This window comes from Cetorhinus maximus, chromosome 12 (genome assembly GCF_964194155.1).
Source record: "Cetorhinus maximus chromosome 12, sCetMax3.hap1.1, whole genome shotgun sequence".
Lineage (NCBI taxonomy): Eukaryota > Metazoa > Chordata > Chondrichthyes > Lamniformes > Cetorhinidae > Cetorhinus > Cetorhinus maximus.
The window spans coordinates 112,338,724-112,363,498 of NC_135890.1; the positions used below are offsets into that span (position 1 = coordinate 112,338,724).

Sequence of the window (24,775 nt, forward strand, 5' to 3'; positions counted from 1 at the left end):
ACTTCATTGGCTGTAAAATGCTTTGAGATGTCAACTGGTCATGAAAGGTATGATATAAATGCAAGTCTTCCTTTCATTAATAGCAGCTTTTATAATGTATAAATTTCTTAAATTAAAATTGAGCAACCTAGATGAAGAGCCAAGGTTGGAAGTAGCAGGACAGAAGACAAATTAAACAAAGTAGTGGATGATGATGTTAAGCTTGGGTTTTGAAAGGTTGTAGGTGGTATGAAGAAGAGTTGACCGAGGAAGGTAAGAAACTCTACAGCCCATTGTCCCTGGGAAGGAATCAGTGCAGAGGATGGTATGAGGATTTCAAGACAGTACATATGTAAGGAAGAGGAGGCAAAGTGTAGGACGTCATACTGGGAACTCAGGAGAAAGAAGGAAGAAACATTTAGAGGAGCAATGACCATAGTGATATCATTAAAATTGACAGACATGAAAGATTACGATATTGAGAAATTTTACAAAATATCAGTGAGATAAGATTCGCTGATCGCTCAGCAGACTAGCATTTTCTTGTGTCCTCCCCGGAAGTTTGCGCTTGATGGCAGTGGGGTATGCATCTTGTATTTCTACTAGTGGCTACTGCAATATTGAATCTCCGCCAATGGTGAGATAACACAGCTTTGTTAGACTTAAGTAAATGGCTGAATTCATGCTTTTTTTTTACAATCGCAGTACTAAAACAAAAAATGCAATTTAAAAGATACAAAAAGAAAATGCCACCCTCCTTCGGACCAAAAACCTAACGTGCAGCCTCTGACTAGCAGCTTGGCTGCATTAGAATGACACATGGTCTTTCAACTCATCTTCAACAATAAATGGAGGCAGTCATCGCTAGAAGTTAGTAAGTGTAGGAGCTGCAGAACTGTCTTCACCCTGTTCCATTCAATCAATGTTTTCATGGAGAGAAAATAGCACTGTTCAAATTTTCCTATTTTGTCTGACATTATTTTTGTGTGCATCACTAGTCTAATCATTCTGTTTTTTCCCCCCCTTTCTTTCTCTCTCCTCTTTTGCCATTTTTGTCTCTTTGGAAAACTCTGCATGACCTTTTCACTCGCCATGTAGTTTGATGTCTCCATATCCTTCAAATCGTCTGAGCACAAAGTCCGTTGTGTAACACGCCTCGGTTAAACCATAGGAACATGGCTGTTTCCTCACGTCTAGCATTATGGGAACAAAAGGAAAGTTACTCTTCCTGGTCGCAGGTTCACTTTCTGCATGCAGTAGAGAAGGTGGAAGTTGCATTGGCTTTTGGAAGTGCGAATAAGCTTCTGTTAACAAGGCAACAGATGTTCCTGCAAAATGGTATGGGGTTAGACACATGGGCTTGGTAAATTCAAAGCCACTTTCAGAAAAGAACCCACTTTCTATCAGAACTTCAGCGCCTGTCCATGTGACAGTGAATCTCAGATTCGTAACGGCTGCAATCTCATTTAGGGAACTTGGCAAAACACTATAAAGTGGCTCGAAATTTAGGCTTCTCCAAAGGGGGGCAGAATTGTAGGCTTTTTGGCTATACAGTCATCAAGTATCAGATGTTTAGGCTAGCAGTCACCATTTTATTCCCTCTTGTTATTGACATGCTGTTTTCTAGACATGATAAAGGTCTCTTTCTCAGGACACCTAGATGTTTTCTTGGTGTTTTAGATTTTGTACCAATATAGCAGCCATAATGAAGGAATCAGTGTGCTATTAAGCCATTTCCTATTTTCTCTTTCGTAAGATTGGCTACTTCTTGAAGAGACTGCTGTCTCGATCGGCAGATTCTCTTCACCTCTATTTGCCCAATGCTTCCCCAGACCACTAGGATCCCAACATCCTCATTGCCACCTTGAGCTATCTGAGGTTACCCTCGCCCTCTACTCAATCTTATCAGCATGTTTATTTTAGACGCTACCCTATTCTGCCGTGCCTGTCTTGGATCATCAATTCCATGTTGGCTGTTTTGGTGATTGGGTCCCATCTGTTTGAAATGCTATCTGTTCTCATCACTGTTCCCTCCACTTGTCCTGAATGTGTGTCCCTCCGGGCTTCACAGATGCTTGGCAGCAGAGAGCAAAGTCTATTAGCTTTTCACACTTCATAACAAGTCAACTGGCTGCTCCTCGCTAACCTGATGCACCCAAGTGGTGTGAAATTCTCCAGCTAGTGTGAGTCCTTACATTGGTGTTTCCTGCAGAAAGTTAGTGAAATGGATGTGGCTGAGTAAACAATGAACGCAGCTGCTGCCTGCAATTGTCCTAATAGAATCAGTCTTAAGCTCTGGGTATAATAATGGTTTGAGTATAATCAGGTTAACTCCAACTTCTTTGTATTATCATAGCTAATGGGTTGATTAGCTTAGATGGCTAGTGTGTAGTTCATGGTAAATGCCAATAGTGTGGGTTCAATTCCCATTCTTGGTTGGGACCTGCCTCCTGTGCTTGATGTGAAGTGTTGCCCCTCAGGTTATATAATTGTCTCGTTAACATTTCGAGTCCGTATGACCCTTCATCAGAACTAAGAAATGTAGAAATGAGGTGAAATATTAGCTGGTTTAAGGGGCGGGGGGGGGTGGGACAGGTAGAGCTGGATAGATGGCCAATGGTAGGTGGAAGCAAAGAAGAGATTTCCAAAGATGTCATAGACAAAAGGACAAAGGGGTGTTGATGGTGGTGCTATTAGCTGATATCACCTGTTTCTACATTTCTTAGTTCTGATGAAGAGTCATACGGACTCGAAACGTTAACTGTGTTCCTCTCCGCAGATGCTGTCAGACCTGCTGAGTTTTTCCAGCTATTTTACTTTTTGTTTATTTCCAGCATCCGCAGTATTTTGCTTTTATATAATTTTCTAGCTCTCTCTAATAGAAAGAGGTTCCTGTGGTCCTTTTTGGACGGTGGATAATTAACTACCTAGCAAGGCAGCTCCAGATAGTGTCTGTGTAGCATGCAATAATCTCTGATGCCCACTGATAAAGAGCATTGAATAGTATTAAGCTGATACTTTTCTAAAAACTCGGTGACTTCTGGAAAGTAGGGGTTATTGCTCTGAGGGCCAAAGGACACCAATTTCAGTTCAAGTTAATTTATTTCATTGATCTACAGAGAGCTACTGGCCATTGTTTCATATCTTGACATTCTTCCCTACCATAGGGCTACACGTGTCTTGCCAGGAACATTGTATTTGGAAAGGCCAGAGGCATTACAGGAAGCGACGGTGATGCATGTGGTCCATCATTTAATTTCAACAGTGCTACTGACCATTGCTGAGTTTCGCTAAGGCCAGCAAGGTATTAGGAGATGAGATACTGCACTGCTGTTCATTGTTGTTCATTCCAGGGTTCAAGAAGATTTGAGCTTCAGAGCTGAGCTGTGGGACTTCACTTCACTGAAACCAGGAACCCAAATCTTGACTTTACAATGCCAGCCTGTCAGTGGAATGTCTAGTGTTGACTTTTGGCTGCCTAATTCCATGGACCCTGAGAAATTTTAATTTGATATGCAGAATACAGTCACTTTTCCAGTCGCACATTGTGACACAGATTACATTTGCAAATCCAATGTGTCTAATCTCATCAGTGCATTCTGATTCAGCTTTGCAACCAAGATATGAATGCAAGATTGAATCTGTGACATCCTGTATTTCCAATCGGATTGCCTGGTTCTGCTCTCTGTGGTGTTTAGTCTGTCTCTGAGTTGCACGCATCATGCAGATAATTTTGAATCAAATATTTTGTAAGTAATTGGATTTTGGCAGCTTCTTCAATGTTTGCCTAGCAGCTGTTAACCTCCTCAGACAGTCAAAACCCAAAAGTGAGCACTCATTCGTTTTGCTTAAAATTCAGTGGAGTTTCGGAAAGAGTTTTTAAAAATGAGATTTGGATTAATGGTAAATTGGATAATTTTACATTCCTGTTACCCGATGACTTTTTCTCCCCCTTAACACCCTCGGACAATTAATGCAAATGGGTTCTCCCCTTCAGCAACATAGAGATTTGCAAGGAAATGGGATCGAGGTAGGATGAAAGGGTTGACCATTAAAAATGGTGATGAAGGTATCCCTACATTAGTCATGCGCTATAATTGCAGAGGCACCGGACGTCAATAAGCAAAGTCAAGCTAATGTCATCAGAAATATTTGTTAAGAAAGGATCCCGTTGAAATATTTAACTACCTCCCTCTTAACTGATGTGCATTTCTTACCGGTCCCCAGGATTTGTTGCCTTACATCCCCTGACTTTGTGTCTCTCATATTTATGGTACCGCGAGCCGGTGAATAATTTCTAAGATAGGCTTACGTCAGAGGCGCTAATGACAAGTTTGTCGTCGTTTTGGCCAAAGACATCATGACTCTTCCGTTTTATTTCAATATGAATCACGTTGAACATCTGATAACCATCTGAGAGACCTTCTCAACTCCTGGTGCCACCATCACAAGTCTTGATGTAGTGGGCACTGAAGGAATGAGCCACGTGTATTATTAAAGTAACTTGCTTTTTAACACAGCTTTATAAAAGGATCTCGGACAGAACTATGACCTACGCCGGGAATCTTCCAGCTGAGCTTTCCACTCAGCTATGTGTGTTGGTGCGCATCTGAGGTTGGGGTTAGAGCACTTTCTTGAGTATGGCTGAAGTAACTGTGCTCGAGACCTGCCCTGAGATACTTGATGCTGACACTAGCATCAGTAACAGTTTTATTATATTTCGGATCATTTTTTTTTTAAAGAAGGAAATTGTGTTTGAGATCCAAATTATTATGAATCTGTTTTGCAGACGTTGGGTTAATGTGAAAGGAAACCCAGGGTAAAAGACTGACTGTCTGAGTGGTAAATCACATTAAAACATCTGCCAAAGGCTTGATCCCTGCTTCGCTAACACCAAAATGTGAGGCCAAAGCTTTGTAGATTATAATCAGATAACTCATGGTGCTCTATTTTGTGCATGTATGAATTAAAATAATGAAATCAATGCTTTCAAAAAGTAACTCGATACAGGGAGAATGCTGTTTATCCACACTGCTCCGTCAATCAAAATTCCTGGTCATCCTGCATCACTTGCGTTTTCAGTCACTCTTAGGATCAATTTGTAAGAATCTGCTTTAAGTGTGGAGTCTTACTGGTGGTGAGTGCAGCTTGGAAAATGAAGCAGTGATGTCTCTCTCTGCTGATCTCATTTCGGTGTACATGGTGGGTGGGTACTAATTTGGGTTGTGTCTGAAGAGAGTCAGTTAAGCTGTGGTGGGGCTGATGGCTACAGATCTGCCACTGGTGGGTAATTGATTGACTATATGAAGTTAAATAAGGAGGAATGCATGAGAATCATATTGACCTGTGCGATTTCCTCCCCCTCCCACCCTTATTTTCGCATTGATTGTATTGATGCATTGACTGTGCCTGGTGATACTGTGCACACATGCAATCGGGTCTCTGATCTTCTCACTTATCCCAACAGCAGGATTTTCTGTTTGAACAAACAGCATCCCACTGGATAGGTAAAGCTGGGTCTGTGTTAAAGGCTGTTTATCTGACTCAAAAGCAGGCCTCTCCCTGTCTGTGAACATTAGTCATTTCAGCTCATGTTGTACCATCCCTCATGCTGCAGCTCCATTGTTCAGTAGATCCGATACATTTGTGCTGTCAGCTGTCAGCTGTCAATCCACTTTTGTTGTCGTGGAGATTTAAATTTGATAAACCATGGTAACGATACACTGAATTGGTGTAATTCTGCCTCACCTCCAACCCACGAGAGCGGGCGACAGAGCAGAGAAAGAGAGAGATTTACTATCCCTGTTTGCGAAGCAGAGGCGTTGTCTGCCAACTTTTGATATCAAGAGAGCCTAGGTTAAAGGTCAAGGCTTGTAAGATGCAGGAAACTGCTGAGGTTGAAAGGATGAGGTGGAAAGATGACGTAACGCAAGACTTGATCATTAGATGATGCCAAACTTGGGTTTTGAAAGTTAGAAAAAGGAGGGATGAAAGTCTGAGCACAGTAAAGAGATCCACAGTTTGGAGTTTCTGGGAGAAATTGAAGTAGAATAGGGGCTAATGCGAAGAGTCTTGATTTTAGCACATTGAGGATGAAGCAAGGAGGAAGCAGGTGTGGGGTGGGGTACTTGGAATGTTTATTGACGAGTGGCAATGATGGTGGGTGGCACTGCCCATCTGTCAGTTCTGGCCTGGAGCAGCCTGAGCTTTTGACCTACCTGAATAGGCATTTTCCTTATTTCTTGTACTGGCCAGTCTTGGGGACGTCTTTGGAAGATCCAAGGCCAGAAATGTTAAAGTGCCCTAGGTGAGATTTGATCACCCATGCTTGTGCCAGGTATATGCACAGGTGCTTCCTATAGGTACTCTGAATGTGCCCAGTAATCATAGAATTATAGAATAGTACAACACAGAAGCCCATCGAACTGGCATACTAAAACCTAATCTGACCAAGTAATGGAGCTTGAGTATTGTCTTCGGTACTGGCAGTTCCCCTGAAAATGTGTCCACACTTCCCATAAACAATACAGCATTCTATTTCCCATCCTCATGTCCTGTTGGATGAGAAACCCCTGAATGGACCTTGTGCTAATTATAAGATGGATTGGGCAATGGGCACTAGCTCTCTGTTACAAAGCATTGGTGAGAGATGTGCTCCGAAGCTGCTTCCAGTACTGAGCATGTTGTGCATTGGCCGTACCAGAGATTATGTGAAAATTAACTGATGTCTGGATCATGTTTATGCGCTGGGGGTGGGGGGGGGATCACAAACTCTGAGGTCTCAAAGAATCATGGTGAACTATAAACTAAAATAGCTTTTAAAGAAATAACATTCTTGACCAAGTCAAACTGGGGTGTTAACATTTGCCTGAAGCCCCCTGGATTGGTGAAGGGAGAAAAGAAAAGTGCCTCAGCACCACCTGATAATCTTTCCCTGCTTATCCCCCTGTGTGGACAATGGACAAGGAGAGGGCCAGGTGGCTGTAATGCACTCTTCAGTTCACTAGCTCAGTGGTGCCCACTGTCTGGGGTTCTCAGGCAAAAGAAAAATGACTGCTTGGGCAAAGGTGACCACCAACTGTGGGTCGCTACCCTATAATCCACCCAGTCCTTTAAGAGAGAACGTCAGGGTGGAATAGCTCTGATTGTGTTTGTAAATCTTCACCTGTCTCAGGCCTTATTTTCTTATTGCTTACTCAGCTGAAAACTGCACTATTCGTGCTATCCACATCAGTAATTTGATTTATGTATTACACATATAAAATTTAAACTGCACGCAAAATCCCTTGGATTCCTCTCAGGCCGCAGATTGACCATACCCTTCTTTTCACACACTCCCTTCCTCTTTCCGAGGCATTGACTCCTTGACTGGTTTTGGTTTTGTTCATCTGAATGAACGTTGCCCATGTGTGAGCCTCCACTTCTGGGTGGACCCTGAACCAGCTCAAGAATGGGCCTGGCTATGGAGCTCCTGTGCTTGAACAAACTCCCTGCCCAATGTTTGCACGTGTATAAGGACCACCTGATGATGCACTATTGGGGATCTGCCAGCTGGGAAAGTGAGAGAGTTGATGCCTTGTGGAAGGAGGGTGGGGGCAGAATGGGGAGATAAGGCACTGAGTTTCTCATTGAGTTGGTTTGTTTATAATTTGGACTCTACTGCCTGAACCTGAAAGTTACAGAGAGCGCAGTGGGGGTGGGAATCAAGCGCAACTTTTCTAAAATGGCTCTCGGTCAATTTGTGTAAAAATAGATCAAGGAGGAAGAGCGACCCCGTCCCCCTGTGTCACCAGTCTCCCCTGTAGCTACTGCAGGATTCATTAAGCAGCTTGTGCGAGAAACAGAGAAGGAAGCGAAAGAAGCACGAGGACAGGAAAAGGAACGAAAAGTTGAGCAACAGGTGAGTGTGCCCTCGAGGCCCACACAGAATGAAGTAGGCGGGAGAGAGAGGGAGGGCAGTATGGGAGGATCCAATCAAAGGCAGGATAATCTTAAAGGTGTAGCAGACTCTGTAAAATTCCTGATTAGATTTAGAATAATAGAACCTCACAGCACAGACGGAGACCATTTGGTCCATTGTGCCTGTACTGACTCTTTCAAAGACTTATTCAATTAGTCCCAATCTATGCTTGTTAGTACAGAACTTGAATATTGCTGTAAAAAGAGACATGTTGCTGAAGCTTTTCATCTTGCACTCATCAGGACAAATGCAAGAATGCCAAATTTCAAACAATCACAACAATTTATACTGCAGGAGAAAAGGGATGCTGATTGGTTTGCAAGTCAACTCTGGCTGAGGCGTTTCCATGGAGAAGGCACCAATTTAAGATAATCATTTGAGCTGATAACGTGGCTCATTTATGCTTGCTAGAAGCGACATGCTTTTGCAGGCAGGGACTGCTTCTCTGCAAACCTGCGGAATATGTTCAAGCCTGGCACATTTTTTTGAACTGGAACCTTGGGGAGCTTATACTTCCCCTTTGCTTTCTCCATGGCAATTCCTTGGCCAATCAAGAGTGGGAATGAAACCTTTCACCTAGCTAGGAGACACCAAACAATGTTTATATTACTAATAAAATTGGTACTATGAAAGGAGATCAGAGGGCCTGGTGATACAATGAGAATTTACATTCAAAAGGAAGTGCTGAGTATAACCTGAAAGGATTTTGTGTGTGGAAGTCAGAGGCATGTAACATCTAAGCAGCTGTAAGCCTACAACTGTCTGCAAAGGAGCCAAATTGAAAGGAACCCCATTTTGAATTCGTAAGGTGAAAATGCTTTGTCTGGTGCCTGGTTAAGTCTATTGGTTATTGTTGCCTTAGTAGAGATTAATTTGGGAATTTGTTAAAAAGTTATGATAGTAGTAATGTGTAGCCACGTGTATATGTTTAATTTGTTGTAAATTAATAAATGCCTCATGTAGTTTGATATAAAACCTCTCTAGAACTGGTGGTCTTATCCCTGAATTTAGAGCTGCAACTCAAAATATAGGTTATGACAGTTGTTTAAAGTTTCCCTCTGGGATTTTAAATAACTCAGCCTTTTCAAACTGCTGGGTCATAACACTGTGATCATTTGAAATTTGGCATTCTTGTGTTTGTCCTGACGAGTGCAAGATGAAAAGCTTCAGTAACATTTCTCTCTTTTCAGCAAAATTCTGGTCCCACTCCCTTGCTCTTTACCCATGGCCCTGTAAACATTTCCCTTTAAGTATTTATCCAATTTCCTTTGGAAGTTACTGTTGAATCTGCTTCCACCATCCTATCAGGCAGTACATTCCAGGTCATCACAATTTCCTTCACTTTGGTATTGATTGTTTACGAGCAGAATTTTAATCAGAATTGGTGATTGTGACTTAGTTTTGTGAGCAAGTTGTTGGCAGGTGAAAACTGTCTTGAAAATAAGATAGTATATTTTTATGTTTGCCATTTTTTTCTGTCAAAGAAAAGTATAATTGGAGTAAATATTTTAACTTCACTTGACTAACTGACTGTATCGTTCCAACATTGGTTGGCAGTATGGTTGCCAACCTGACAGGATTGTTTTGGAGTCTCTAGAAATTGAAGATTAGTCTCCAGATTAATGCATGCGACTGGGAATAAAAAATCATAGAGACAATAAACAATATCTTTTAAAATTTTTCTTTGAACACTTTCATTTATTAGTTGTGAAAATATGGGAAAATGGGGGTGGGGGTGGGAAAGTGCTTTTTGGCTAACAGTCAGGATTAACCCAGTTTCTATTTGCTTTCCAAATTGGCTATGGGATGGTAAGAGGCTGGAGCTCATGTGATGAAACCTTCAGGAATGCACCCAATCAGAGTTGGAAATCCTAGTTGGTAGTCATTAATTCTCATGGCAATTACTATTCTGGGCAGTAATTGGCTGTTTCTGTTATTTTGGAGGAAGCTCACAAAACCACATCCTAATCACTAGTGCCCTATAGGGACCTGGTCTGGCCTACATGTGACTCCAGACTCACAGCAATGTGGTTGACTCTTAGCTGACCTCTCAAATGGCCTAGCAAGTCACTCAGTTCAAGGGCAATTAGGGATGGGCAACAAATGCTGGCCTTGTCAATGATGCCCACATCCCATGAAAGAATAAATGAAATGCAGTAAAACGTTGTAAGGTACTTCATGGAAACATTATTAAACTAAATTTGACGTTCAGCCACATAAAGAGATATTAGGACGGGTGACCAAAAGCTTTGTCAAACGGATAGGTTTTAAGGAATGTTGTAAAGAAAGAGAGAAAGATAGAGATGTTTAAGGAGGGAAATCCAGGTATTAACATACCTGGACATAGCAACATACCTATGTTAATTATTGGACTTGGCCATGACTTGAAAAAAAGATGAGGAGCATTCTTTCTACACCGCTGGAAGCATAGTTTTGGATTTGACTGGTATAAGGATACTGTAACTGGGTATTACTGCCCATTCTGCAAACTTTTTCTACCTCTGTTATTATCTCTATAACCTCCTTCAGCCCTAGGAACCTCTGAGATCTCTGTGTTCACCCAATTCCAGCCTCTTGCATATTCCTGATTTTCATCACTCCATCACTAGTGGCTATGCCTTCAGTTGAATAGACCTTAATAAATATGAACAAACATATGAACATAGGTATGTTAGTAGGTCCAGGTATGTTAATACCTGGAATTCCTTCCTTAAACCTCTCCATCTCTCTCTCTTCCTCCACGGCACCCCAGGTGACAAAGCTTTTGGTCACCTGTCCTAACATCTCTTTATGTGGTTGAATGTCAAATTTTGTTTGAAAATGTCTCCATGAAGTACCTTAGAATGTTTTACTGCATTTCATTTATTCTTTCATGGGATGTGAGCGTCATTGACAAGGCCAGCATTTGTTGCCCATCCCTAACTGTCCTTGAACTGAGTGGCTTGCTAGGCCATTTGAGAGGTCAGCTAAGTCAACCACATTGCTGTGAGTCTGGAGTCACATGTAGGCCAGACCAGGCCCCTAAAGGGCATTAGTGAACCAGATGGGTTTTTACAGCAATCAAAAATAGTTTCATGGTCACCATTACTAAAGCTAGCTTTTTTAATTCCAGATTTATTAATTGAATTTAAATTCCACCACAGTAGGATTTGAACCCTCATCCCCAGAACATTAGCCTGGGCCTCTGGATTACTAGTCCAGTGACATTACCACTACACCACCATCTCCCCTTAATTTAAATGCAGATTATTGTTATGTTTATGCGTACGGTATAGTATCGTGTAATCTAGTGTCAGGGTGTGATTGGCTCATTGCAACATCTAGCACTGATTTTGATTCCATGCCACACTTCAATTATAGGTATAGTACCACAACTAATTAAAACTGTGCCATAATGGGACAAAAATATGTATTGTGGTTAAAAATGGTATTTATTGTTTGGAACAATATTTGATTGGATTGTTGCATGTTTAAAGTGTTCTTGTTTTTCCAGTCTTGATAAGCTTGTATGATCCTCTGTGCATGTCGTAGATTAAGATGCTTTCATCCCACCCCTTTCATCAGTATTAACCTGAACCCTTCACCTATCTCCCATTGCAGCGACCAGCTAAATTGGATGATAGTGTGGTTCAATATTTTTTACATTTAACTCAGAATGAAAGCCAGCCGGTAGACGAGGCAATGGATAGAGGAACCCAGCTATTAGTAAATGGGCACCATGACGATGGGCCTGAGAGTCAATCTGCGCCACCACCAGAAACAAAGGCCGAGTGCAAACGGGCGAAAATGCTTAGGAAACCAAAAGGGACCCAAGTGAGGGCACCATCGGCAGGAAAACACACCACAGAACTGGAAAACATGGGCAGTCCTCCTCAGCAAAACACTGGTTCATTCCAAAGTAGTCAAGGCCCAGTTGCTATGGAAACTAATCTCAGCGCGCAGCAGCCCAACAGAAATGATGAGGATGGGAAATCTCAACTGGACGTGGGGAAGGTTACACAGGACGGGCAAGAGCCCGGTTGTCAAGCACCTGAGAGCCCAGGAGGTGAGAATCTAGCAGAAGGCACAGGAGAAAATCTCATCAATCATGAAGCAAACCAGAAGACTGTGAGAAGTTGTGGAGAGAAAGTGGATTTAGAGAAGGTAATTTCCGTCTATAGCCTTACCCATTGCCCAATTCAGGATGTTAAAGTTTTCTCAATGGCAGTAATCGGAATGTGGAACCTTACTCTCAGAATGCACTGAATGGTTTGCAGACCCTGCTAATGGAAAGGCAGGGGATCAGATTTTAAATATTCTGAAGAGGAAACTCAATATTGTGACGAATATCCCTTTTTGAATTTGACTGTTCTTTTACATATCAGTTTCTTAATGAAGTAAGCCATGTACTTTGGACCAGCTCACACGGTCAGAAGTTCTTGGGCTAACTCGCATGCTGTTAAATTGCTTCCAGTAAAGAGCAAACTTTTTAAAATCAGAAAAAGTTCAATATTTTTCTTTCTCTCATCTTTTGTGGCAGTAAGAAGGGTATGAAATATCAAAATTGAGCTTAATTTTTTCACCTTTTGCAGAAACCTTCTCTGCTGAACATGGTCTGTAATTACAGGAGTAATAATACATCAATTTGTTGTTTCCTTTGTTTGTAGGTGAATGGTGATGTTTGGTATGAGACTGACCGGGTCTGGTATGTCAACAAAGAAGGATTTGCTTTAGGTAACTACTCTATATTCTTGATAACCTATTCATTTGTGGATGCCCTGACAAAATCCAGATAAAGCTCTGAAAGGCATGAGTAATTTTGCTTCCAATTAATATATTGTTGAAGTATTAATGAGAAATTGCATGATTACAGTGGGGAGCTGAGCATCAGCAAGTTGATCTGAAGGGAGAAGGCATGCCCCTCTGTTGAGTAGGGTTGCCAACCCTCCAGGGTTGGCCTGGAGTCTCCAGGGGAAGAATTTTCCCCCCGTTGGGGGGGGGGAAGTGCAGGAGCGGGTGTGGGCAGGTGCGCCTCTGATCGGCGCTCCCGATTTGAGGTGTGCCGCCATTTTACGTGGGCGGGCCAATTAAGGCCCGCCAAGCGTGACATCCGCCAGGAAACGCTATGTGCTCTCTGTGCGGGTGGGGGGGGGGGGGGGGGGTGGATTCCCCCAGCTGGCAGTGCCCTAAGGTTGGACGGGCAGCCCTGTCAATAACCTAAATTGTTTTATTAATGGCCTCAATAGGCTGTTGACAGGTCGGCGGGCGCACAGCTGACTTGGCTGCACCCCCGCCGACCTGAAACTGGAAATGACGCGGGGTGACGTTGGGAGTTCCACCTGACGTCATCCTGCGACATTTTACACGTCGGCGAGCGGGCCCCGCCCCCCCACTCGCCGATCTAAAAATCCTACCCCAGGAATTGAAGATTAATCTCCAGGGCACTGCTGTGTGCAACCCTGGAGAAGAATCATTAGGGCTTTTTGCCATTTTCTTTGAACATTTCTCTTTACCAGGCAAAAAAAATACTGAAAATGGGGAAAAACGGCTGTTTGGCTGCCAGACAAGCATCATCCAACTGGATAATGAGTCTTTTTGCTTTCCAATTGGCGTCGGAAGGCAGTGTCTGAGAAGGATGGGTGTGATGGCCGACTAATGGCAGGAGCGTGAGGGCAAGTCATGTGATGAAACTTCCAGGAATACATTTAATGACAATTGGAAACCCTACCGATGACCTAGCATCCTTCATTCCTTTAGATGAGATGTTAACCATTTCTATACTAAAGATCCCGTGGCATCATTCAGAGAAACTCAGAGTTCTCCTGGTGTCCCGGCCAACATTCTCCCCTCAACCAACACTATGGAAAACAAAATAAGTCTCATTTATCTCGCTGTTGGACCTTGTGTGTAAAATGGCCATCATGTTTACCTACATAGCAACAGCGATTGCACTTCAAGTACATTTTATATAAATACAAGTTCTTTATCTACAATAGATGCAGAAATCTTGAAGTAGTGCTGCCAAATAATACCCCCAGATCGGAATGTTGTATGGTGTTACGTAACTGAGAGGGAAGGGGGGAAAATATTGAAATGTCTCGCCAAAAAAACCTGAGGCTGGCTCATGAGAATATCCTACAATTAGGGAAACATCATTCCCAATGACATTTGCCAAATCCACCAAAAACCCATTTACAAACCCATACATTCTGAGCTAAGGAACAAAAAGGGTACAATTACATTGCTCGGTGTCATCTATAGAACGCCAAATAGTGAGAAGGACGTAGAAGAACAAATCTGCAGGGAAATTACCGAGGGATACAGGCATTATAGAGTAGTTATAATGAATGATTTTAATTATGTAGACTGGGACAGTGGTAGTGTAAAGGGTTGAGGGGGCAGAAGTTCCTCGATTGTGTTCAGGAGAATTTTCAACAGCAGTATGTGTCCAACCCAACAAGAAATGATACACTGTTGGACCTGGTTCTTGGAAATGAGGTGGGCCAAGAAGATCAAGTGTCAGTGGGGAACATTTAGGGGACAGTGATCATTGTACGTTTTAGGATGATGATAGAAAAGGACGATAGGCAATCCAGAGTAAGAATAATTAACTGGGTGAGAGCCAACTTCGATGGGGCAAGAACGGAACTGGTCCAGATAGACTGGAATGAAAAATTGGCAGGAAACACTGTAGCTGAACAATAGGCTACCTTCAAAGAAGAATTGGTTCGGGCACAGTCAAGGTATATTCTATCGAAAGGGAAAGGTAGGGCAAACAAGTCCGGAGTTCTCTGGATGAAAAAGGAGATAGAAATTAAGATAAAGAAGAAAAAATGTGCTTATGACAGGTGTCAGGTAGAAAATACAATTGAGAACCAAGAGGAATACAGAAGGTTTAGAGGGGAGGTGAAAAAGCATTTAAGAGAAGTGAAGAGGGATTATGAGAAAAGACTGGCAGCCAACATAAAGGGGGATCCCAAAGTCTTCTATAGGCATATAAATAGTAAAAGGGTGGTAAAAGGAGGAGTAGGGCCGATTAGGGACCTAAAAGGGAATTTAGACATGGGTGAAGGGGCCATGGCTGAGGTATTAAATGAATACTTTGCATCAATCTTTACCAAGGAGGTAGATGCTACCTAGACCATGGTGACAGATGAGGAAATTTTGTCACTAGAAGGGTTCAAAATTGATAAGGAGCAAGTGTTGAATAGACTGTTGGTACTTAAAGTTGACAAGGCACTGGGACCAGATGAGATGCATCCAAGGATGTTGAAGGAAGTGAGAGTAGAAATTGCAGGGGCACTGGCCATAATCTTTCAGTCTTCCCTAGACTCAGGGGAGGTGCCAGAGGACTGGAGAGTTGCAAACATTATGCCCTTGTTCAAAAGAGGTTTTAAGGATAATTACAGCAGTTACAGACCAGTGGTGGGCAAGATTCTAGAAACAATTATTTGGGATAGAATTGGTAGTCACATGGAAAAATATGGATTGATAAGGAAGAGCCAGCATGGATTTCTAAAGGGGAAATTGTGTTTAACTAACTTGCTGGAATTTTTTGAAGAGGTAACAGAAAAGGTCAATGAAGGTAATGCTATTGATGTGGTATGCATGGACTTTCAAAAGGCATTTGATACAGTGCCACACAACAGACTTATGAGAAAAGTTATTGATCATGGAATAAAAGGGACAGTAGCAATGTGGATACAAAATTGGCTGAAAAATAGAAAGCAGAGAATAATAGTCAATGTGTATATTTTGGGCTGGAGGAAGGTTTGTAGTAGAGTTCCCCAGGGGTTGGTATTGGGACCCTTGCTTTTCCAGATATATATTAATTATCTAGGTCTAGGTGGGCAGCGGACAATTTCAAAGTTTGCGGATGATACAAAGCTTGGGAGTATTGTTAACTGCGAGGAGGATGGTGTGGAACATCAAGCATAGACAAGTTGGTGGAGTGGGCAGATAGGTGGCAGATGAAGTTCAATGTGGAGAAGTGTGAGGTGATGCATTTTGATAGGAAGAAAATGGACAGACAATATAAAATAAGGGGTGAAATTTTGAAGGGTGTGCAGGAGCACCCTGGGTGTATATGTGCATAGATCATTGAAGGTGGCAGAACAGGTGGAGATATAAAGCATATAGTATCCAGGGCTTTATTAATAGGGGCATAGAGTACAAGAGCAAGGAGGTTATGCTGAATTTATATAAGACACTCGTTAGACCTCAGCTGGAATTTTGTGTACAGTTCTGGGCGCCACATTATAGGAAGGACGTGAACACATTGCAGAGAGTGCAGAAGAGGTTTACAAGAAAGGTTCCGGGGATGAGAAACTACAGCTATGAAGATAGATTCGAGAGGTTGTGACTGTTCTCCTTGGAGAGAAAAAGGCTGAGAGGAGATTTGATAGAGATGTTGAAAATCATGAGGGAGCTGGACAGAGCAGATAGGGAGAAGCTGTTCCTGCTCATAAAAGGATCAAGAACAAGAGGGCACAGATTTAAAGAGATTTGCGAAAGAAGCAAATGTGACGTGAGAAAAAACTCTTTCACGCAACAACTGGTTTGGGTCTGGAAAGCACTGCCTGGAAGTGATGGAGACAGGTTCAATTGAAGCATTCAAGAGGGCATTAGATGATTATTTGAATAGAGACAATGTGCAGGGTTACAGGGAAAAGGCAGGGCAATGGCATTAGGTCATAATGCACATTTGGGGAGCTGGTACAGATATGATGGGCCGAATGGCCTCCTTCTCTGCCGTTAAAACTCTGTCAGTCTGTAATTCTGTAATTGAGTCAGTACACATCATCTTGTGGAAGTGATGCAAGGTCATATGACTATCACGATTGGGTTCTCTCTTGCAGTCTCGTGGCAAGGATGAAGATCCATTCTAGATGTAGTTATTCTTTATTATGTTTTGAATAAAGCTGATGTTAAACCCTACCTCAGGAGACTGCAACCACAGTCATTAACAGCATCTCCAACACAAAAACATTAGGCCTTCCTGGAAATGCAGAGAATAAAACTACATAGGATTTCATTTCTCTCCATGAACTTCAACAGGATTTGCTAAATCATTGTTTCTGTTGTATGCACATGCTGATGTTCATGCATGTGGTCACTCACTCACAGTGCAAGTTTTTTTATTTTAATGGTCTTCTCCTGTAGACTAGATTTGTGACTTTGTTTGTGTTATAAGCTGGTTTCAACCTCTTATCGACCAAAATATTTGAGTGTAATTTGGGTGTGAAGTCATCACAAGTGCACTTGGACAAAAGAGGTGAGACTCCATGGAAACTGTCTCTCACTGAATCACATTGAGAAACATGTGAAAATGTACATGCAGTTCAAAGCTTCATTTTCAAACTCTTCCTCCCAACTAAAATGCTCTCAAGCTTCTTCCCCATCTCCCACCCAGCATCAATTGTTATCTTCCTCTATCAGATTGTTAAGAGGAAACAAATAACTCTGTCAGCTCTGTGCTGATGTTGAAACCTAAGGGCATTCAGATGCTATGGAGGTGAACTTGTCAGATACATGGATGGGCAGTTTTCTTTTCCTTGGTGAGTGTGAACTGAAAGTGTTGTTTGGCTTCTCCTGCATTGTATCATTCTCTGCAGGTATCGGTCCCGACTCTGATATAATAATGTTCTTGAGTAAGTTTGGAACAGGACTGAACTAATCCAGTCCATGCAGCCTTTTCCTTCTTGGCAATGTTAGTTGTGGATCGGTTGGTGACACTCTTGCCTCAAAGTCAGAAGTTCGTGGGTTCGAGTTCTACTCTAGAAGCTTGAGCACACAATCTGACACAGGCTGACACCCCAGTGCAGTACTGAGGGAGTGCTGCACTGTTGAAGGTGCTGTCTTTCGGATGAGATGCTAAACCGAGGCCCCACCTGCCCTCTCAGGTGGATGTAAAAGATCCCCAGGCACTTTTTCAGAAAACAGCGGGAGAGTTCTCCCTCGTGTCTTGGCTAATATTTATCTCACAGCATACAGATCTCAAGCGGATTATCTGGTCTGAGATTGTGGAAGGTGTTATATAAATCCAGGTATGTCTTTCTTTTTAAAAATGAAATTGTACTCAATTGATGCTCGCCCACACTGATGCTGCACCATTGTACCTACCAGCTTCATACTCGTTGGCTTCATCACAACAGTAAGCATAATCCGACTGATATTTCTTCTTCCCCCAACTTTTCATCCCCTCTAAATAAACCTATTCCTCCTGTCATCAGCCACGGTGCTCAAACCAGATGTTGGAACGCCAGAACTTCCAGAGGGCCAAGTCCGAATCCGTATTGAGAGTGACAACATGATGATAGTCACAGACGAGGAGCTTATTCATAAAGTGAGTATTCCTCAACTCCGGCATTTCTCTTCGTTTAGTTTTGTTTTTAAAGAGGAACATTATTTTTTTGTTCTCCCCAGTTTTCTCTCCTTCACAATTGAAGGCAGCTACTGGGAGGTCTGTGGTGCAGTGGGCATTGTCCCTGTCTTTGAGCCAGGAGCTCTGGGTTCAAGTCCCATTCCAGGTCTTGATGGAGAAGGAAAGTGTATCCATAATGTGGCCAAATAGGTTGAGTATCAATCTGTCAATCTTTCCAACACATGCTGATGGCAGGCGGGAAGAGCGGGAGAAATTCCTGGTTAACCATGTGATGGAAAGAACATTGGAACCTCTACCATCGCTGTCCATAGTTCCAAGCAATGACATGCATGTAAAAGTGCTCATTGCCACAGCAACCTGGACTTCTGGAGTGAACGGTAACACCACTGCCATGCCTAACTGAGGTCCAGCTTCTAGGGCCTGGTTTGGCTCTGTTACATCAGCCAAATGCTGATTCTTCATGTGTGACTGTGGCTAGCTGGCGCTGATAGGTTATTGAATTTAGAGGTTTTCACAGCTTAGCCTTTTTCAGTCCTTACCAGGTGTCTGGATAAGGGCAGTTTCTCAAAGCCCTTAGTGGGTAAAGATCAATAATTGGAACTCTGGGTGATGTCTCTCACTCTCTTCCCATCATGGGGCACTCAGGCTAACTGTGGTCCCCTGACTCCGATCATCAAACTCAGGGAGCGGGAACTGAACCTGAAAACAGGTTGGTGCCTGAGTTCCAAGAAGCTCGGTGGGGCTTTGGGGGTGGGTGGGGGGAAGAATCCCTAGAGATTTTGGCAAACTTCAGCTGTGATGTGATGCCAATTTATGGCAATATACTTCACTCCACCAAACCTGGAGAGTGACCCTTTAAATAGCTGTTTAAATGGCCAGAAAGAATATATATTATACTGAGTATGTAACTGCACTTTTGGTTAACTTCTACTTAAGGTGACCTTGCAGAAACTCTGGCTGTTTAATGGGTATGTATATTGGATATTTATAGCTTTTATGGGGCTAAAGCATATAGATCATGGATGCAAAATTTATATTGGTAATCCTGCTTAAGTTGGTTTCTGAGACCTGGTGTTTATAGTCAGAGAGGACAGAGGAATAGCTGGCCCAGGGGTTGTGGTGTGAGTGCCTCTTGGTTTGCAACATGACCATCAAATGGAGCAGAGGATTGTTATGAAACTATAGTTTATATCAAAAAATGATTTTTGTATTTCCTTGTTGGAAACCCTGAATTGAATTGTTAAGAAGACTAAAGCCACATTCCAAGGGCTTGAAATCACAGTCAAAGATGGCTGCACATTTGCATCACTCTTCTTTCTACATTCTGAAGCCATTGAAATGGAGGCAACCTGTCTGAAAAGCATCACCTGGAACAATTGTCTTGAAGGAGTATAAATGGGGGACATCTACTATCGCATTAGCAAAGCATCGAGACAATCACCTGGGTACTCAACTGGGAGGAGACAAACCATTAGACATAACCACTTGGACAATGGAACCCTGGCTGAGAAAGGAATTCCCAGCCACGATCTAATCAAGTTACAACTGGAATTCACTAGCCATGACCATATTTGGGTCACTGGACAGTGAGAGAGGGAAGGTTATGTGACAAGCCAACCTTTTGTGTGTTAATGCACCTGCTCTTTGCAGACCAGCTCAAGCAACTGAGATGCTGAAGGAGCAAGACCCTGAGTGTGTCCCTCCACTCTCTTTCTCTCTCTTTCTCTCTCCATCGAACTTGGAAATTTTGAACCCTGCCTGTTGTTGTTGACTATCTATGTGCCATAGAGAGAGATTTTAACAAGAGCTTAACCCTGTGGCTGCCATTTTCTGAAGAACAGATAAATCACCCGTCTATATCTTTAAACCACCTTGACACCAACCCTGAAGGATCACCAAGTTCAGCCTGAAGCCAGTCGAGTCACCAACCTTCAAGAACTTTATACCTCTTTAACTTTACTGGACTACAAATTGCTTAACCTATTGTCCCATTCTGTCATGTATCAGCTTGTGTGTGTGCGTGTGTGAGAGTCAGAAAGTTGTTTTTATTATTTTTCATAGACTGAGTTGATTACAATCAAAACTACCCGCTTTCTTTCCAAAAAGCCCAGGAAAACCCGTTTGTGTGTGTCTTTTACTAGTCACAGCACATAAACAGTTAAACACTCACTGAATTGGAACGCATATTCTTTAAAAAAATCTCCTGTTGTGGTCAAATAAGGAGCGGGAGAAAAGGGGGCTATTCAAACCCTCCTCACCCGATCTTAACAGGATGCAGAGAGGGGAGGGTCTGCGAAGGAGGATGAAGAACAGGAGGAGGCAGGGAAGAGGCATTCTGGGCCCCTTGTAACTGGACGGGCTGCCAGACAGCACATTATTAGGATCTGCTTTCCTCGTCTGACCCACCATTCTTCATTCCCGACTGTTACATGCATCTGAGATGTCCCATCATACTGTACCATTGACCACCAACCAACAATAAAAGCCAGGGACAGGAACCTTCACATGACATCTTTATCCAACAACATATCCGATTATACAAACAACAATGAACTACTCACCCTGGTGCATTCCCTAAGTGCCTGTGTTGGGAGTGCCTTTGCTTGTCCTCACGCTCTGACACAGTGCTATCCCAGTGACTGTAGCATGGCTGGTGAAAGGCTGCTGATTTTCACTCTTGGAGACTGCAGACGGCCTTGCAGGACGCTCTGGAGCAGCTCTGGGACTTGAAAGTCTGACTTGGGACTGCACCACCTCAGCTTGGGTGACAGCAGTCTGGGCTGGCTGGCTGATGGGCACTCTGGGGTGGCATTGGTGGGAGCATGAATGCTGGGCTCTGTGTGTTAGGGAATGCTGCAGGGTGGATGATGGGGATGTGGAGTACTGAGCAGCTCGAGAGGATAGTGGTGCGGTGGATATGCAAGGCGATGTGAAGATGCATTTGCTGACCTTGAACACGCATTAAACGTCTCCTGGCACCGTTACTGTTGCCTGGTCCACAGAGCCAGACTTCAGGCACTGACATCCCTGGCCACCTCCCACTCCTTTGCAGGGCCTTGTGTGAGGTTCTCTGTGGAAACATGGCCCTTATCCTTGAGTCCACTTTAGTGACAAGCACCTCCAGTGTGACATCATTGAATTTTGGACCCCTCTCCCTGGGCTAATGCCCCATTTTTCTTCACCCTATGTCTTCAGTTGTGATTTTTTTCTCAGTTCTCTGGTGCAGCTTCCCTTTAAGAGGGACAGGGTGCCTTTAATTGCTGGAGACTAGCTGGAGCGCCTGCTAGCCTCACAAGTTCCGAAGCTCTGGAAGTGTGTGTGTGCAATCAGCCATTTAAATCAGGAGGCAGCATGACACTCCTCACCCAGAAAAACAGGCACACCAAACTTTAGCCCTGTATGTACCTACTTCCCACTGATCTCGGAATCACAGAAGCAGCGAATTGTTACAGCCTAGAAGAAGGCCATTTGGCCCATCGTGTCCGTGCCAGCTCTCCGAATGAGCAATGCACCCAGTGCAATTGCCCCACCTTCTCCCCGTAACCCTGCACATTCTTCCTTTTCCAATAATAATCCAATTCCCTTTTGAATGCCTTGATTGAACCTGCCTCCACAGGTTCACTCTCAGTCAGTGCATTACAGTTTAACCACTCGCTGCGTGAAAAAGTTTCCCCTCATGTCATCGTTGCTTCTCCTGCCAATTACCTTAAGCGCATGCCCTCCTGTTCTCGGTCCTACCACCAACGGGAACAGTTTTTTCCACTGTCTAGTCTGCCCAGGTCCCTCATGATTTTGAGTACCTCAATCAAATCTCCTCTCAACCTTCCCTTCACCAAGGAAGACAGTCCCAACTTCTCCAATCTATCTCTGTAACTGAAGTTCCTCATCCCTGGGATCATTCTTGTGAATCTGTTCTCTAATATCTTCACATCTTCCTAAAGTGTGGTGCCCAGGACTGGACACAATTCTCCAGTTGAGGACTTATTTGGACCCATTGGCAAGATTTTCCCACAGGCTTTGGGACCCCAATGTCAGGATGAAATCGGGGTCCTGAGCCCACACTTGCTAGTAGCGTGACCGGCACAGCAATTTTACCGCATGTGTAGCCTCCTAATTGGCTGTCTCTGGATTCACCATCTAATTAAGGACAGCAGCCATAATCCTGATGCTGCCGATCCAATCAGAGGGCCAACAGCTCTGGAGCCCTCGGCAGCCTGACCAGGAGAGATGGACATGAGGGTGCCTCAACATGGAGGAGCCCGTGACGAGGTAAGGGCAAGATTAGAAATCAGACAGGGCAATGCAGGCAGGCCACTCCGGTTGGTCCACTGGGGCCTTGGGAAGGCCTCCCCTTTCCTGCAGTCCCCTCTCTTTGGGGGCATGGAGACCCTGGCTCCAAAGACCCAAAGGACTTCTGCAGGGTGGGGGCTGCCTCCATGAAGCAGGAAGCTTTCCCATGTGGCAGGAAGGCTGCTCTGCCACCTGCACAATGCCAGCGGGCCTGGAGGATAATCCCTAAGTAGGTCATTAATTATGGGCGGCCCACCTCCATTCAGTGGTCAGCCAAAGCACATCCGCTGCGAAAATTCCCTGGCGCCGGGAGTGCATCGGAAAGGCATTCCCACGTAGCTCCATGCTATTGTCCCGGCCCTCCCACGCCAAAGCCTGTCACCCCAGGGCCAGGAAAACCCTTCCCTTTTATTCCCGCTCAAACTTACTGTTTGTGTGGGATAAGATGGAGCAATATGTGATTCACTTCTTTAGAAACAAGAAACAAAACTCCTCATTTAATGGGATTCGCATCCTACATTCAAAACCTCACAGTGTTTGAAGTGATCTGACCTTCAAATGCTGAATGCTGTTTGTGCAGTGACAGACCGGCAGGTTTGAGCTCCACCTTGTGAAGTTATGACAGCACAGCACCAGTCTGCTTCTAGTTCATCCAAAACTTCTTTATAACCTTGTATCTTTCATCTTGTGGGCTGACACTTCTAGGTAGCCAGGCAACTATCTTTAACTGGGCTTTAACTGGTGGGCTATGCCAACTAAGGTTCGATGTTCATTCAAAGGGTTGTATGGGGTGTGTCATGCCCAGTACTGGCACGTCATATTCTGAACTTCAAACTAATTTTATATTTAAAAATAAAACTGGACAAAAAGGTTGGAATAGATGGCCGTCCAAGGTCACCTGACTTCTTTTGTGGATTAGAACCACAACCCTGTCTCAAGAGGGAACCAAAGAGCATTCTGGATTGATATGAGTCAATACCTTTCCCTGAAACCAATCAAAAGGGTATTATTTGATTTGAATGGGTCATTATAATACAAAGACACTGACTGCCTCAAGCCTTCTGAGGTGTTAGCTTACAACACAGGATGTGGAATCAACATGAATATCACATTTTATTTGGAAAAGACCTTGGACTTGTGACAAGCCACATGGAGACGGCCGAGTTTACTTTATCTGTTTAAAAGATCGTCTAGGAGCTGTGTGCAGGCAGTTCCACCAACGCCATCGGAAGTATCAGTTCAACCAGCCTCGGAATCAAGCTTTGAGACATCAGGCAGCCTGAAAACTTAACCTGTTCCAGGTTAAAGTTCGCCAGAGAACCAACCTCCTTGATACTCGACTGCAAGAAACCTCACAACCTGCTGTGAACCCTTTGCTTTACCATACCCTCATTTCAACTTTAAATCATCGAATCCCTCCAAATGACCTCAGGCCTGTGAAGGGAGAGACCAAAGATATTAAGTCAGAGACTGAGATAACTGTAATCTGTAAAAGTGCATGACCCGTAAAACTTTATCTTGTGTATTGTGTATGTGTGTGTGTGTGAGTGAGACCACGTGTTGTGATGTTACCTTAATTTGGGGTAAGTGTATGAGAATAAATAGCCTTCTTTATTTAAAATTTTTAAACTGCTGCATCATTTAATTGGAATACATGCTCCAAGGAAAGATACACCTCTTTCCAGACAAAACATGCTGATTACAGACTGTGCGAAAGCAAATATATTCTGTCCATGACAGGTTGTTGGATCTTAATAAATTATTTTGAGTTGAAGTATTCCAGATCAGTTAAACAGAATGAAAATGTATTAGCTGAGATAAGTGGACTGTTCATATGGCGGAAGTACTACAGCAGCAATGAGGTAATCAATCATCATGAAGTGATCACAACCATCCATAAATATCACTTGTGAATAGTTTGTTCTATCTAATATGTGGTGGTATTTAATATATAAGAGCATAGGAAATAAGAGCAGAAGTAGTCTATTGGGCCCCTTTGAGCCTGCTCCACCATTCAATAAGATCATGTCACTCTGTCTCCAACCTGATTGTGGCCTCAACTCCACTTTCCTGCCTGCCCCCCATAACTCTTGACTCCCTTTGTTGATCAAAAATCTAACTCGGCCTTGAATATATTCAACGATACGGCCCCCAGTGATTGCCTGGGAAAAGAATTCCAAACA

General features: G+C 43.4%; 1 protein-coding gene across 1 annotated transcript in view; it reads left to right on the plus strand.

The window, feature by feature from the left end:
* Nucleotides 1-7,736: 7,736 nt before the first annotated feature.
* Nucleotides 7,737-24,775, plus strand: part of LOC144687882 (unconventional myosin-XVIIIb-like) — a 284,738-nt gene continuing 267,699 nt past the window's right edge. Inside the window, exons 1-4 of the mRNA XM_078554448.1 lie at nt 7,737-7,879; nt 11,540-12,082; nt 12,586-12,652; nt 18,151-18,263. Coding sequence (XP_078410574.1) covers nt 11,621-12,082; nt 12,586-12,652; nt 18,151-18,263 — 642 coding nt within the window. The 5' untranslated portion in view covers nt 7,737-7,879; nt 11,540-11,620. The remainder of the gene's footprint in view (nt 7,880-11,539; nt 12,083-12,585; nt 12,653-18,150; nt 18,264-24,775) is intronic.